Source organism: Neopelma chrysocephalum, unplaced genomic scaffold (genome assembly GCF_003984885.1).
Source record: "Neopelma chrysocephalum unplaced genomic scaffold, ASM398488v2 Primary Assembly neopelma1_96845, whole genome shotgun sequence".
Classification (NCBI taxonomy): domain Eukaryota; kingdom Metazoa; phylum Chordata; class Aves; order Passeriformes; family Pipridae; genus Neopelma; species Neopelma chrysocephalum.
This window is the reverse complement of record NW_020925488.1, coordinates 922,333-938,964: the sequence shown is the minus strand read 5'-3', so window position 1 is coordinate 938,964 and position 16,632 is coordinate 922,333. Positions and strand designations below refer to the sequence as shown.

The 16,632-nt window shown below is 52.7% G+C and overlaps 1 protein-coding gene across 3 annotated transcripts in view; it reads right to left on the bottom strand.

The window, feature by feature from the left end:
- The window catches only part of CNTFR (ciliary neurotrophic factor receptor), a 201,996-nt gene that overhangs the window by 18,536 nt on the left and 166,828 nt on the right, over window positions 1–16,632 (bottom strand). For all 3 annotated transcript variants that reach the window (XM_027670423.1, XM_027670425.1, XM_027670424.1), the window contains 2 exons: window positions 5,290–5,407; window positions 4,341–4,507 (listed from right to left, as the gene is read on the bottom strand). In XM_027670423.1, the coding sequence (XP_027526224.1) occupies window positions 4,341–4,507; window positions 5,290–5,407 (285 nt within the window). The remainder of the gene's footprint in view (window positions 1–4,340; window positions 4,508–5,289; window positions 5,408–16,632) is intronic.

Below are 16,632 nucleotides of genomic sequence, written 5' to 3'. Positions count from 1 at the left end.
CCGACTCCTATGTGACCTTGAAGGAATCCTTTATCCCCCGGAGCCTCCTGGGTCCCTGCTTCGCAGACAGGGACAAGCGCTCCTCCTTCCCCAGCCTTTGTCTGCCTTCATTTAGCCTGCACATGGTGAGGCAGAGGCTGTCTGGCTGTACATCAGCCAGCATAATAGAGCCCTGTCCTCACCGAGGGCCTGCAGGCAGTAACGTAATAAAAGCAGTAATAGTAATAATAATAATGGATGATGGGCATTAGGCTGAGTACTGGTTAAGCGGCTATAAAACCAGATGTAATATTATCCTGCAGAGCTGAGGGAGCATCATCAGACATTCCTGGGAAGGGGACTTGGCCAGGAGGCTACTCACAGCTCTTCCCACTTGGTTTTTGGCTGCCGTGTCCAAGCGAGGGTTTGGAGTGCAAGAAGAGCATCTGAGAGCAGCTTTTCTTTAAGGCGCTGCACGCTGATGCTTAACCGTGAGTCTTTAGCTATCCATTGCTCCTGGCTGTTGTCAGACATGCCTCAAAATGAAGGTGGCAGTTCAGAAAGGCAGCCGAGACCCTGTGGCAGAGAGCAGCCCGTCGCCCAACCCATCTCTCCAACAAGCACTAAAATGGATCCCTTGCGGCCATTAAATATCCCCTGGCATTTTCCATGAGCAGAGGGATATTAAACTCCATGTCTTAGCCAAATGTCAGTCTAGGTAATTTAATTCTGCCTCCCTAAGTAGTATGAATTGAACTGACCTTCTGCTTAGGCAACTGTATACCCGTGTTCAAAGACTCCAAATTTCATACAGACATGGGCACGTTTGTGCTCGTGCAGCCTCTCTGAGATGCTCTGCATCTTCATCGCCACAGAGCTGGAGCTAGGGCAATCAAATGACCTTCTCAAGGTCACACAGGACATGGGCAGCAGACCTGGGGAAGGCACCCATGCCTGCAAGGCCCCACCCAAGGCTGCCTTCCTCCTTTTAATGCTGCGCATCTTCTGATATTTTCCCCCAGGATCACGAGGATAAAAGTGGGGAGGTGAGATGCTGGTGTTGCTGTGTGGTGATAGTGTCTTGGCTTTCCTGGGGGATGTAAAAACCAGCTACCTGGTTATTGGGCTGAAACACAAGCGAGGAAGGTTGGCTTGTGTCCTGGAGCATCACAAATGTCCCCATGCTGTCCCAGCCATCACAGAGGAGGTGACCACTCCTGACACACCATCTCACTCCTCCCTGGTATCTGCCTTTGCCTCTAGGCCCTCTCTCATCAAGCCCCTTTCCCACCTCCTCCTGCCTGAGGCTGGAGCACTGATGTCTATAGGGTTTTGCAGAACCTCCTCACACTCACCTTTACTAATACCAGTACTTCTGCAGAAGACGTAATTATGAAAACAAATTCCAGGAGCAAGATGAGGAGGAATGCAGCCCAGATCTCCTACCAATGGGAGATGGGGCCCAGGGGGCCAGAAAAGCTTTTCCAGTCATCATTGAAAATGACAAAGCAGAGTGACCCTTCGCAGCTGGCTGCTAATAACCAGCACGGCACGACTGCCAGCAAGGCACGGGCTCAGGACAGCAAAAGAAAGTACCAATCATTTTCCACTCAATTAGAGACCATCTTCCGAGCAGCTGGGGAAGGGATTTTCTGCTGTGGGCTCCTGGGAGGGAGCAAGGAGAGAGGAATAAAAACCAAAGCAGGTCACTCCTTCCCAGGGGGCTTTTTGTGCTTGCCCAGGCTGAGTGGGTGGTCCAACCCTGCAGTGGGTCTGCTCCCGGCTCAGATGGTGCTGGGAGGGAGAGCTGCTTGCCCTGCACTGCTCTGGATTGCTCCGTGCCCAGCAGGGCATGAGATCAGGACTTCACGGCAGGAGTTTAACCTCCATGCAGAAGGTATGATGCTTTTCTCTAAGCTAAGGGAAAAACAGAAGGCATGCTCTGACAACCCCAGCCCACGGGTTTTAGAAGAAGCATCACACAGGTGCTGGTTGACACTGTCTCTTCTTTTTAGCGGGATGTGTCCAGATGTTGCAATGTTCCCACTCAGCACTTTATCAACGAGACGGAGCAGTGGCTTTGCCCGGAGCCGTGAGTTTTCCACCTCTTCACTTAGCAAAGGGAAACCCAGAAAAATTTCCAAGATGAGATCTTATCAGCCCTGCTAATGCTAGTGGAGATCCCCAGAAAACCTACTGGGTGCTACAACCATACCTCCAGCACCCACCATGCTGGAACAGAGTACTGGATGGCAGCTGCAGAGAGGGGAGCTGGAAGAGGCACTGAACCTTCTGTAAGGACAGCAGCCAACCTGGGGCAAAACTGCGAGGCAAAATGCACTAACACAGTGCTCTTCTTTTAACTGGAAATACCAGGATGGCAAAGCTCCACTCGGGGTAGGGGCTGCTGTTCAGAAGCAGCCAAGTTCATCCTATAAAGACTCTGCAAAGCCTCCTGACTGCCTTCTTCAGCACCCTGTTACCACTTTCTCTGTGCTACTTATCCATTGTGTCCATACTATGTCCTGAGGGGATTCTAAGGCCATTAGATACTAAATTGGTTATGGGAGAGGGCTGGTGGCAGGGTGCAGGACACGACCCTTCCTATCAGCATCAGCCCATCACCCCTTCCCCAGGTGCCATCCTGGAGCATCTGCCAGGTAATGCTGGGTGGTCTCACCTCCCAGTGCAAATGCTGGGATGTGTCCAGGCACCCTGCACCTCTCCAGGCACTCTTGCAAGAGACAGCCATAGTACACCCATGCTAAGGGCTGGCCTGGGGCAGCGCTGGCCTCTGCTCACCACTCCTCCGACCTGGGCTGAGTTCAGACTGCTGGGCTGGATCCGGCTTGTGCTGGTGCTGGGATGCCCGAGGCTTGCAGCTGGGTGTGCTTCCCAGGGGAGTTACCCTTGTATGCTGGATGGAGGACTAGATGTTTGGGAAGCCAGGCAGGGCATGGGTGGGATGCAGATGTTACAAGAGGATGCCCTGAACTCCTACAGGAGGGAATGCAAGGAACTTGGAAAATGCAGCTTAATTGCTGTCCTGGGCCCTGCAGGCTGGAGGTTACCTTCATTTTTAAGGAGTGTATCTTCCACAAACACAGCAATTTCCATTTAAAGGCACTCAAGTGACTGAAACTCAACCACTTTCCCGCTAAGCTCCCTGCCTCGATAGCAATGTTCCCAAAGCATCCTGCTCTGTTCAGAGCTGGCACCTTGCTTCTTGTTCGATATTTTCCAGGATTTGGAGTAGAAAGGAAAATCTAGGATACCAGTGGAGCTCCTCTTCTTGTACTCTGGTACTTCCAGCTTCTCTGGACTGGGATGTGTAGCACACTAAAGGCAAAGACCAACTGCTGGCTGCACTTCAATGATTCATTTATTTGTTTTTCTGGTCCAGTAATTGCCACATGTAACCAGGAAATTGTTTTTCAACGTATTCCTGAACTCTACTCTCTCCTATTTTTTCTGTTCTTTGAGGATGTCACAGCACCAGCTGTAATCCGGCTTTGGCTGGTGGCAAAAGCTGCCTGTTTTGCTGCGTCTGGCACTCAGTTCCTCGGTTCATGCCTGCCCTTCACGGTCAGAGCATCATCTCCACCGTGGGTCTGGACATGGTTGGGAAGAATCCCTGTGGCACAGCGCGAGACATGGACATCCCAGCTCCCAGGGCCTCCCACTCCCTGTCTCACACTGCACAGCATCTGATGCCCTGATGGGGCAGTGAAGGGGTGCAAAAAGGGGAATAGGGTTTTTAGGAGCATATTGGGCAAGGGCTGAGGGAGGCTGACTGTGGGAGAACTTTATCCTGACTAAGGATGGAGGGAGGTGAATGGGACATTTTAATTTCCCTTCCAATCCTAATTCCCAGGACTGCTTCCAGCACAAACACCAAACCTGTCTTTTAGGGAGACTCTGAGGGGTAAGATGGGCAACACCACTTGGACCATACAATTGTCACAGCTCTCTGCCCTGGTATGTGGCAGTCACTTCCCCAGCCTCCCAAGCAGCGAGGAGCTCAGCAACCACGGGCGATCTGGACCACCGGGAATGGGACCACACAGGGCACCAGGCCACTGATGTGACCAGCATGGAGGCTGCTGTGGCCATCCTGTTTGGCTCCCCCAGGATGCTCAGGTGCCAGTATCAGTCACAGCAGGGTCTTGAGAATGAGAGGGTCATGGGGAGGATGCCAGCATGGCTCAGACCCTGTCTCCATCTCATGCATGGACAGGCAGAGGCTCCACTTGGAGACCCAATCTTTTCCCCATCCCTTCTCCCCAGTGGGCGATGCTGAGCACAGAGCAAGCCAACCCCAACACCACCTTGGAGAGGCCAGTTATTGCCGTGGAAGTTACCTATGGCGAACTCGTCAAAGGTGACGGTGGTGTAGTTTTTGCCCAGAGCATTCGTGACTGTCAGAGTCACCTTGTACTTCACCGTCGAGAAGAGCTGGAGGTATCTGATGTGACACCTGTTTTTGGGAACTGCATCCTTCTCACAGACCATCTCTTTTGTGCCGTGTCTGGAAAGCAGAGGTGAGAATAGCTGTTACCTATGGACGCATCCAAGCTGCTGGAGGAAGGAGGCAGAGTAAGCATCTCTGTGTCCTCACTAAGCCCATGGCCCCCAGGCAGCAGCCCCTGCCATAGCCAAAGGGGCTGCTTTTCTCCTGCCGGGAAATTGGGTAGGCTCCTGTGTGTGATGTTTTATCCTAAGCCTACACAGAGACTGCAGTAAATGTCTTCATGCTGGCTTCAAGAAAAGGATGGGACCCTGCTGGGGTTGGGGTTGGGTCTGCCTCTCCCACGAGTGGAAGAAGATAATGCATGGCACCAGCCTGTATAAGGGCTGTGCCAGAACTCAGGCACAGGAGGGGGAATGATGGCATGCCATGGCCTTTTCTAGCTGAGAGACACTGCTGCTGCACAACCATAGCCAGATTACAGCAGGAAAGTGTGTGGATGTGCCAAATGTCTCAAAAAACAGCAGGCACAACCTCCACTCCAGACAACTGGTGCAGAGAGGATGTCTTGGGAGGTATGGAAAGGGGACCTGGGAGATGGGGGCTTTCCTTGTCCCCTCTAGGGAAATCAAAACTTTCTTGGCACAATGCCCCAGTGCCAAGCATCAGGTTTGTATGTCCCTGAAACACCCTTCCCCAGGCCCATTTTTGGAACACTGATTCCATATGCTCAGCACAGGTCAGACCCACCGCCCCAAGACTTCATGGCACTACTTGAGACCTGCTCCGGGCTGCAGGGACTAAAACTCGCCCCATTGCACCCTCCCTTCCCAGACACTTACATGACAGAGATGTTGAATATGTTGGGGATGTAGGTGGGCGTGGGCAGGTGCCAGCTGCAGTAGAAACCCTTCGGGTAGTTGTTGGAGCGGCACATCAGCACTGGCTCCCTCGGCGGGGCTGCCAGGGAAAGAGAAAGGTAATTACCTCCTGAGGAGGGGTTATCACCAGGTTCCGAGCAAGGGGATGACCCTACTGCTGTCAGCCTGGGAGGGAAGAGTTTGCAATAGGAGCCTGATCTGTGTTTATCAGTTGCTGGAATTATTTGGGGGTCTTTGTCCCATGTGTGGTGCTGAGGTCCCCCATGAGACCATACTTTGGACTGGGCTGTGCACAGCAGCTCCCCTTCTCCCTGGGCAGCTCACCGTTAATGAGAGATGGAGTGACAGAGGGGGTTGGCAGGTACCAGGGGAAATTATCTTCCAGGCTGCAACAGAGATGTTGCTGATGAGGAGGAGGTGCTGCTCTCTTGACCCCATTAAGCTACACTGCTCTCAGCTTTCTCTGCCACATCCCTGGGGAGCGATAAACTTGTTGAGGGATGATCCTCCAAAAGACTAGAGGGAGGATGAAGGACCACTGGCAAGATGATGAGGAACAACGTGAAACCAGCAGAAAAAATTCAGCTCTGCTGGCAGATTAGCAGTGTTAATGCTTTTGGCATGGGGCAGAGCATCCCATCTCAGGGCTCTGCCTCCCAAGAGACAACTGGAGACAGGATGAGAGCACCCAGTGGGAGCAGCCTTTCTCCAGCCTCATCAGCTGGTCCTAGACATCAGAGTCAGAAGAGAATTTAAACCCAGAGAAGTGTTCATATTGTATTCGGCTTTCCTGGACATCCTGCTCTTTGCAGCAGCACAGCCAGAGCTGCAGGAATACTTTGCAAAATGCCGAAGGCCAGCGCTCGCAGAGGATGAGATGTGATACCTTTCAGCTGATACATTTTGTCCTTGTTAAAAATTTTAACTGACCTGATGCTGAGGTCAACTCCTCCCAGTACCTGGGCACTTGCATTGCTAAGAGCAGAGTTTGGCTCCAACCGCAGCACCCTGGCACAGTGCCTTACCATTAAATACACTCCCGGGGCTGGATGTGCACCAGGTGTCTCTGCCCATGGCAAGGGGCTTGGAATGAGGTGGTCTTTAAGATCCCTTCCAACCCAGATTATTCTGTGATTCCATGATTCTATGATGTTGGTTTAGGGAAGCCGTGCACCAGCCTAACACACCTCTGCCTACTGGGCCAGAGGAGTAAAGGATGGAGGAGTCGGAGCCTTTGCTGCACCAGAAGGAGGCCAAAACCTGAAGCATCACCATAAAATGGGACATCCCGGCAGTCATATCTTGCAATTCCCCAATGTGTGTGCAGCCCTGCAGAGCTGCAGGTGTTTGGGAGGTCTCTTTGGTCCCACTTAGGCACAGCCCAGGTCTCACTAGCATAACACCCTCAAGGACACATCCAGGACCAGAGCAGGACCCTGATGGGCAGCAGCAGACACCTGGAGAGGGCCAATCCAGCTGGTTTGCCATGAGCACAGACTGCCAGGGCAGGATGCCGGGATCTTGGCTCAGCATTGCACAGCAGAGCCCGGGCTCAGGAAATAATGATGGCTTTTGCTAGAAAAGTTTTGGAGGGGGATGCAATGAGCTCCAGCTGCAGCTGGAGTCTACAGAGTCTACTACAGTCTGCTGAGGGGAAACTGAGGCACGGGGCTTGCACACCTGCCAGCACCCCCGGGGCAGGGCTGAGAGGGAGCCAGCAGATGACAAGAGAGCCAAGGGCAGCAGTGTCAGGGAGCAGGGAGAAGGAGAAGGAGAGGGAGAGGGAGTGGAGGGGGCCAGCAGGAGGGAAGGCTGTGCTGCTCGGCTCCGCGTGTTCCTCCTAATGGCTATTTCAGCCTTCAGCCGACAGACGAAGGCCAGAGTCTGGTTAATGAGCCTCCCAGTTAAATTATTCAAGCAGACCCTCCGCAGCAAAACAGAGTGGCTAATCGCAAGGCCAGAGATAAGGGCCTGATCCCTGCTACAGCTCTATCCTCTTCCTCCTCGCAGGCTCCTTAACCCTTTCGCTGCCTCCCCGGGGAAGGAGGGAGCAAACGCAGCATTGCCCTTTGCAGGATGCAGTGGGGATTCTGGAGGTGTTCCGGAGGAGCTGAAGGGGTGCACGCAGTTTAGGGGCAGCCTTTGGGGCCCAGGTGACCGCGTGGTGGCACTGTGAGCTAACAGCACCTGCCCGGCCCCCGGCAAACGGGGTTGGGGCTGGGAATACTACTTAGGGACGCTGGAGAAGCTGGGTACACTAGGGATGCTACCGTGGGCGTCTCGCCCATTTGCTGCTTGTACTCAGCTGTCCCGCTCGGAACCGGGAGACGCTGGGAAGCCAGGCAGAAGCAGCCGGGGCTTTGTCGAGCATCTCTGTAGTCCCGCAGGGTCCAGTCCTACCTGCATGGCCCCAGATGCTGCACTGCTACTGTGCCACTAGTAGTCCATATGAGGATAATTTACCTCCATTGTCTCCAGTATTACCCCCGATACGGCTCTTTGTGATCTGTGCTAATTCCTCCACTGAGGAGGCTGGGGCGGGCTCATGCCTCCAGGTTTGCTTTGCTGGGAGAAGGTGGGGGCTGACCAAACTGCCCCCTGCTTCCAGCCCCATCTGCAGCAGCCTTTGAAGATGCCCCATTTTCACAGCCTTGAATGCCTTGAAAATCCTGCCCTCTGCTTCAGGACTGGGGCCCCAAATGCAGCCCCAAACCCTCTGTGTCCACAGCACACTCCACCTTTCATCCTCTAGTGCCTTTTAGCAAGCCAGGGGTGGAAGAAGAGGTTGGGGAAGGGGGCAAAACCACCCTTGCATCTCTGCCCTTCTGATGCAGAGTTCAAGGACAGATGCAGCTGAAGGGATGCTGCTGCCCCAGCAGCTGTCTTACCCCAGCTATCACCCTCTCTTTCTGGGCAGACACAAGCTGTCTCACAGGGACACTCCTGCAACCTCCATCTCTGGAAAGAGCCATCAGTCCCAGAGCCACAGGCGCTTTGGGAGGGGGTTGTCATGCAACTACCCCATTTCCCACCTTGATGGGGAGTAAGTTCACCCCACAGGAGAGTGCAGGGCCAGTGCAATGTGCCACTTGGAGCTGTGACCACGACAACACACAGGTGACTGTGATCATGACTGCCAGGCAACATGGAGGAGAGGGCTGCAAGCCCCTTCTCAGCTGCCTTGGTGCATTGGGAGGGCTCTTTTTGCCCACTCTGCCTTCTCCAAGCTGGTGGCAGGGCCCTCATCTCCCTGTGGGAGACGGTGTCTTGCAACCTCGTTCCTCTCCCCTCCTCTCCCAGGAAAGGCGCTCGCTGGCACAGCTCATGCTGCCCATCAAAGGCTCTTAAAGACAGCAAATAAAATTGCAGGCTCCAATCGATCCGGCACTCTGTAATGCTGTCTTTGGAGGTGGGCCAGCCCATCAGGCCGACAGAGAGAGCAAGAAAGGCAGTGGAGCAAAACAAAGCCATCAAGGGAGCAGCCTTAAAGGCTTTTTCTGCCCTGAGGCTTTGGGCAGTGCTTCTGGGTGTGGGGTATCCTGCTCCAACCTCCTTCATTCTCCCCCAGATGATGTCCAGCTCTCAGCACCTGCCCCATGCCAAAACCAGCCCAAGTAACACAATGAGCCACTTGGGCACTTCTTTCCTGCACACAGCCTCCTTAATCCTGGCAAATATTTACTTCCCTGTCGCTTCACGGAGCTGCTGAACTATGTAAAGGCAGAGCTCCTCTCCTTTCGCCACAAACAGTGCCTGCCCTCTCTAATCTGTCTGTTAACCTCTCGCATGGCAGGAAGCCACTTCTCCCACGTGCTCTGCTGATGTCCTCTCTGGAAACCTGGCGTGTTTAATGCCTGGCTGTGGCAGCTTCCCAGAGGCTTGGGCTGCAACCAGCCTTGTTGCTAAAGCTCAGGGTGAGGGAATGAAAGGCTGCACCAGAGCCAAGTGTATCCCACATGGGTACGCTGCTCTCAAGCAGTTCCAGCAGAATTTGGGGCTGCAACAGGCAGCAAAACCTGGGCCCAGGGTCATCATCTCTGAAGACCCCACAAAAGACTGATGGCAGGGAGTTGGCTTTCCAACCACACAGTGCCCTGTGTTTTGCATCCCTTTAACCTCTGTCTCTCTGGCTTGCTGGAAACAGCTGTTGCTTGACCAGCTCCAGCACCCCTGCTCAGCTGGTAAGAGCACAACAAGTGGACCGTGAGGATGAAACAGCTCTCGATGCATCAGCACAGATACAGATTTTTGTTTCCCTCCTCATGTCTAAAGCCCAGTTATCCTTGTACCCTGAGTCCCACTGTGCAGAGGAAAAGTGTGACCAATCCATTTTAAAAACCACTAAAAATGATCTACAAGAGCTTTTCCTAACTCTGCTAGGTCATGAGATAATGGACATTAAAATCATGACATTTTTATATATAGAAAAGTTATTTTAGGTCACTTTTAGAGGTTTCTGAAATGGATCAGTTATAATTTTCCTCTCCTGCTGAGGGCTGAACGTACTAAAGATGCCTTGCTCCACAGGTGGAGGGATACAAAAAATAGTGCCAATAAAAGTTTTAAGAGGCCTCTCAAACACTTCTGTAGGAGGTATTTTTTCTGGTGCACTCGGGGCACATTCAGGCGCTGAGCTGATGGGGGATAATGAGCCTATAGTGTGCTTTTGGGGTCACCTGCATAACTCATCATCTCTGTCTTGGACCAGCAAAGGCTCCAGAGTCCCTGGCAGCAGCATGTGCTTGTGCTAGAGGTACAGCTGTGACACAACCTGCCTGCACATGGGCAGGACCCCTGTGCTGCCCTGTGCTGGGGGACAATCCCAGAACCAATACTGTTTGCTGCCAGACTCCTGCTGTTTGCATCCTGGCCTCTCTCCAGTGCCCATGGCAGGACTGCTGCCCAATCTCTTGTCTGTGCCTAACATACCCTCCATATCATCACCCACCGACTTTTTTGGCACCACAGCCATGACCTTGCAGGCTGTGAGTATGTATTGATGAGTAAAAAGGCAGATGAGTGACCAAAAGCAAAGCTGCAGGGGCCAGAGGGCACAACAGGGATCCACCTGGGAGTGAGATGCCAGCACTGAGCACGTGGGCAAATGTGCACAAGAGCAGCAGACCCCTCACGTCTACACAGACATCTACACAGACGCTTTTGTTATGCACATGCTGGCTGCAAGCACAATGTATTATTTATCTAATGCTGCTTTTCTAAAATTGTTTGTGTACAGCAGGCTGGTAGGAAACAACAAAGAAAACAATGATGAATAAATCATGTTTTTACTGCCAGGTGGATCAGGGGAGCATCCTTCTGCCATGCACCACCTGCGCTGGAGTGCAGCATGGCTGTGGCTGGGGACAGTGCCTTCCATCAATCCGAATGTTTGGATACAACTGTGTTTTGTTGCTGGTGAAAGGGATGAAGGTGAAGCTTTGATTTTGCTCTGATTCCCCTTGTCCAGCTGTTCTTGGGTAAGTATGAGGATGAGAAGGGGTGCAAAGGACAGCAGTGGGATGGTGCATAGGCAGGTGATGTTCCCAGAACATAGGGAACACGTTCATAGCCACTGCTTCTTCAAGAAGGATAAAGCAAGGGTTTGGCTTTGATTTGATGGTTTTGTTTGTTTGTTTCTTAATTAATGAGGCAAAATTCATTTGAGAGAGAATTAGAGAACCCAGGGGTGCAGGGGCACAGGGGAGATGGGTTTGTTCCTCACTGACCTCCTGGGTGACCTGGGCAAGTGATGGAGACAGGGTTTACGTCTCTCCCTTTCAGTCTAAGCCACACCAACCTTAGCAAGCGGACATTTTAAGGAAGACATTCCTCCTGCTTGAAATTAGACATTGAAGACATACCCCTCTGGAGTGTGAGCCATCCCAGCTGACACTAGAATTGTCCACATTCAGGCAGCACCTGGCCCAGCCCTGACACTCACAGGCTGCAGCACCTCCCTGGTAGCTCCCAACAGGGGCCAGGGACAGCTACATCTCCCCAGCCTCAAAGAGCAAGAATTTATTCCCCAGAAGGTACTGGAGAAAAAGGTGGACTCAGCAAAAGATAAATTTCTAAAAGGCCCTGTTTTACACTGATTGGGGCTCATAAACCAAGCTATGGATTTTCTCATTTCCCTTGCAGAAAATTCAGTGAACATGGCAAGAGGCAACGCTGTAAATTTTTGGGTAGGGCATTACTCATAGAGAGGAATGTCCCACTTTCAAGCCCATGTAGCAGGGCAAGCTCCTGGTGTGATAAGAGGATCACTGGAGTTTGCTTCATCCCACACTGCACGAGGCCATGCTGTTTGCAGCACAGCAGAGGTGCTCTTCAACTTGACCACTCTCCAGGCTTCAGAAAATTAGTGGGCAAGCCTCACAGCCCCAGTCTGTGAGAGAAAAGAGCAAGAGGAGAGGGGCTCTGAGAACTGTGGCTAGGGGTGGGTTGGATGGCTGACATGGTAGCTGTCTCTGGAGATGCTCCCGAAGATGTGAGATTTAGGAAGGAGAAGCCATCTGGCATCCTGCACCCATGACAGACCCCCTTGCTCCCACTCTGTCCAGCAGTGCTGGTACTGGACAGCATTGCTGTCCAAAGGAAAATGCCCACATGAGTCCTTGGAGATCCTGCCCAGCACACTAGCACCCCAAACCCTAACTGTGCTCCTGCAGTTGACTTTGTCCCCCATGGAACAGGATGCTTGGCTGGATGCCTTAGGGACGGATGTACAGCAGGGCTGCTGGGCACCTCCAGCCTTCACTTGGGACCACATCACAGGAGAAAGTCCCCACTAACCCCCCTGTCCTCCCCCAGAAACCAAAGAGCAGCTTTGTTCTGAAACAATATTAAATATTGAACAAAAGAAAGCAAATCTGTTATCTGGGATAATTGTGAGTAAATAAAACATTTAACCAAACCAAATGCAGCTGTTTCTACTTGGAGCCGGCACAACAGCAGGGAAGCCAGCTCAGCTACTCTGCATCCTCGTTACGGCAGCTGATTATTGTTTTGTGTATAACAGTAGCACCGCCAGTCCTCGAGCGGAGCCGGGGTTCGCGGTGCTCGGCGCGGCACCCCCGGGATGGGTGCACCGGGAAGGCGGGATGCGGCGGCACAGCAGCGCACCCGGCACGGGAGGTTCTTTGCAGCAGCGCTGGGGTTTGCTCTCCAGCCCGGGGAGTTCACGGCGAGGCCGGCTTTCCTCCCCCAACACCTCTGCGAGGGGATTTGCATGTAACATAAACCATTTCAGAGCCAGGTCACTGGTTCGCACATAGCCCCGGGCAGTAATGACCGAACGTCGTTACCGGCTGCTCTAGGATTGACTGTGCCGGGCCCCCGTCCAGCTCCCGGAGACCTGAGGAGCGGTGTGGGGTGAGAGACTGTGCAGCAACCGAGGGGAGGGTGCCGGCAAACGCAGCCTTGGGAGGCCCCGGGGATGGAGAGCGCATCCATGCCCACAGTTCAGGACCGGAGCATCCCAGGATGCCAGTCTGCCACGCTCACACAGCAGTGACGGGGCTGCAGCTCCCACCTGGACAGCAAGGGGCTGACGTGCTCTTGGCTTTTGCACATTCATGGGGCTTTCCTTCACTGGGGTTGGGAGAGGAGAGCTTTGTGTCGCCGCAGCTCCCATCCAAATGCTGTGCCTGTCCCTTATAAAACGGCTGGGAAGTATGAAGGGCATGAATTACATCGGATTTTCCAGTCCCTGCCAAAATAATTTCTCCTTCCAGGGACCCTTTTCTTCGACATGGGGCTGGATGCACTGTGCCAAGGCAATGCAGGGGGAAAATGCTTCCTAGCAACACATGGGCTCCCCAAGCAGCTGCTCCTCACCCCAACCAGCTTGTGGTCAGTGCACATGAGAGCACATCACAGCCCTGATCTCCAGGGAGGAGGATCTGCCTCCCTTGGTACTCCTTGATAAAAAGCAGAGCTGTCTGGCACTGCTCTGGTTTCTGCTGTGCCCCACCTCAGTCCACACCAGCTGTGAGCAACATACAGTCCTGGAGCCCAAATTTGTGCAGATCCCTGGCAATCTAATCTCCTCCAGGAGCTCAGCTCTAAAAGCTGCCAGCCAGAGAGAGGGAACATCCCTGTCTGGTGTGAGGGAGGGCGGTGCCTTCCTCATCTCAACTGTGCAGGGGGAATGCCCTTGAGGGTTCTTTGGCGGGTATTGGGGACCCTGAAGATCTGTGCCATGTCAGTCTCCTGCCTCCCTGCCTGCAGTACCTGCAGAAGAGAACTCAGAATCCACTTCTCTTTTTTTCCCAGCTTCAGGTACAAATTCTCTGCACAACCTACACCACACAATGCCCCTGCCCACTCCATCACTTTATTCAAAGGCAGCAAGAAAGCAATCCATCCTCTCTCCAGATGGAGAAGACAGGGAAAATACCAGGTGTGATCAGACACAACTGGGACCATCAGCAGCCACGTATCCTCGGCAAAGCTGTCCCACCAGAACTCCTGGAAGTTGTATATTTATCCATGAGGAGCCTCTGGAGGGAAGCTATAAGCACTTTGTCATGTACTGAGTAACAAGCCAACCACGAACATTACCAGCTATCACTCCCAGTGGGGGAGTGTGGGCTGCCTCTAACAGCCAGCAGCTCTCCAAAAATGCCTCCTCTCTTCATCCCTCTTGACATGCAGTCTGGATGCATCCCCTTCCCTGCTCTGCTCTTCCCCAGGTTGTTCTGTGCAATACCCCAGTGAGGTACCTCCTGGCAGACATGTTTCTCACCCCACGGGGAATGCAAAAGAAGAAGTAAGAGATTTCTGACTCTCTGGAGTAGAGAAAAGGATATTTTTGGGTTTCTCTTCTCCTGTCTGGTCAGGAGGAGGGGTTGATGGGAGCAGTTAGTAAGCAGATGTACCCCCTATCCACTTTCTCCTTGCACTTGCACTGGCTTTTGCAGAAAAAGTTCCTTTCCTTCAGAATTCCTTCAGAATTTATTGAAAACCACTCTCTCCTCTTTTCTCCCACATGTTTTCCTAGATGGAATGCTGCAGGCTGTTCTCCCATCCCCTTACAAGGCAGAACCTTTGGTGCCCTCGAGCCTGTACCGACTGCTCAGCCTTGGGTTCAGTTGGGACAGGGAACCTGAAAGTGGGCATCTGTATGAAGGTACAGCAGGTGTCTGCACAGGCAGTGGAGCCATTTGCTCATCCCGTGTTCGGCCATCCTGATTGCATTTGGGTTTGCTCATGCAGACTCAGCACCCCCTGGTCACTGACTCACATCCTTGGGGCTGCCCTTCTGCCCCCCATACTCTCCTGGTGAGATGCTACGCTGCTCCAGGGCTGATCTGCAGCCTGTGCCTGTCGCTCAGCGCCAGGGACTATGCTGGGAGTGTGGAAAAGCCCTGGTGACTTTGCCCAGCTTCAGGTCATTGTTACAGTCCTGCTGGGGAATCTTAATTGTAGGCACCTTGCAAAAATAGCTGGCCTGGAGCCAGAGGTCCCCCGAGAGAGATGCCAGAGCTGGCTGCAGAGAAATGACAGTCTTCCCATGCTGTTCCCACCCTGAATACATTCAAGTCCTCTCAGCAGTAGCCAGCCTCCTTCGGTATGTCCAGTGAAGCCACCCAGCCCACATATGTGCCTCTGCATAATACATCCTGGAAACTCAAAGCACTGGACTATGGTGGGAATGGAGCTGAGAAGGACACCTCAGGGGATGGCTCTGGTTTGTGGTGCTATTCTGGCTGCTCAGGGATGATGCCAGCCCATTAATGACAGGCATATGGGAAGACACCTAATTTATCACAGGAAGTGAGATCTCCACACCAGTCCTCAGCTGCCCACTCTCTAGCCTTGAGAAAATACCAGTCAGGCATGTCACTAACAGTGGAACTGTCCCCACATCAAGCCTAAATCCTCCCCTGTGCTGGGGTGGAGGCAGGAAGACCATCAGTCTCTGCAGTTCACCCAAAGTGTGTTGTTCAAGGGGATGAAACCCAGAGGAGTGTGACATTTCTGGATGCGGTGGGCTGGGATACCAGCTCAGCTAACACCACTGTTCAAGGCCACTGCTCTCTTTATGAATGTCTGTTTTTTTATCCTCAGGCCTGAGTCAGGCCCTGGCCTCATTCTTTTTTTAAGGCAATGGGGTCCTTGGGATGATGTAAGTCACACAGCTACAGACTTCACTGCATTTGGAAGTAATAGCTGCATCCTTAACTCAGGCAGCTTCAAGGGAGGTCCCATTATTCAGCCCATCTGTAAAGAAATGGAGCTAAAAAAAGGCCTTTTGCTTTATGAAAATGATGCTCATCTTCCTCAAATCCTGGCTCCATGCTTAAATCCCCACAAGCAGCAGTGGGCAAACCCCAGGGGACACTCATGGCATGTGTGGCCAGGGCAGCTCCAACAGCTCGAGGGGCTTGGGTAGCCACTTCCCACCTGAGAGCCTGAAATTTGCAAAACAAAGTGTGAAGCACAAACCAATTTAGTTACCCACAGCCACTGTTTTCACCTGGTCTAATCACCACCTTTGCGAGGTTGTTTTTATTTTCTTCCTTCCCTACTCCCCCAGCTCCACTCCACAGCAAGCACCTCACTAAATTCCCTTAATCTTCCCTTTAGGTCATACGCTATCTTTTAATCCTTTAATCAATTTTTCTCTGGACTCCCTGTAATTTATCGATGATCTTTTAACAATGAAACCCCAGAGGCAAACACACCTTCCCCGAGTGCATCAGCACCGGATCAGTGGCAAGAGCAGCATCGTTCCAAGTCTGCTCTGACAGTGATAACCTGGATGCTCAGCACAGCCTCTCCCTCCTGATGGAGGAGAGCAGCTTCTCGTGCATCCTCTGATTTGCTTACAACAAAGAAGAAATAACAAGCACTTTTTTTCATACAAAATATTGTTATCAATATTTTAATTATTTCCTGAGGAATGGTGGGAATCCCCAGCAGAAGGATAGATCACCAGGGTGGGCAACGCCCCTGTACACACCAAGCACCACAGCTGGGAACAAGTTGTCACCCGGAGACCCCCATACCTCTTTTGGGCAGGATAAAGGGGCCAGGATGCTGGGATGGGCCCCATCCACAGGTGATTGGGGCACTGCTGCTTTTTTGGGGAACACACCACACTGTGCATGCAGCAGCACTGCCCAGCACAGCGGGAGACCCTCCAGAGACCTGGCGCAGAGGGGAGAGAAGGGCACTGTGCCCAGATATGCCACTGATGGGCTGGGACTGATTTCTGGCTGGGTTGTGGTCTCTGCAAGAGGCTCAGCACCGGATCAAGTAGTTTGGCAGGGAAGCACAGGGCTGCTCTTTCTTCCC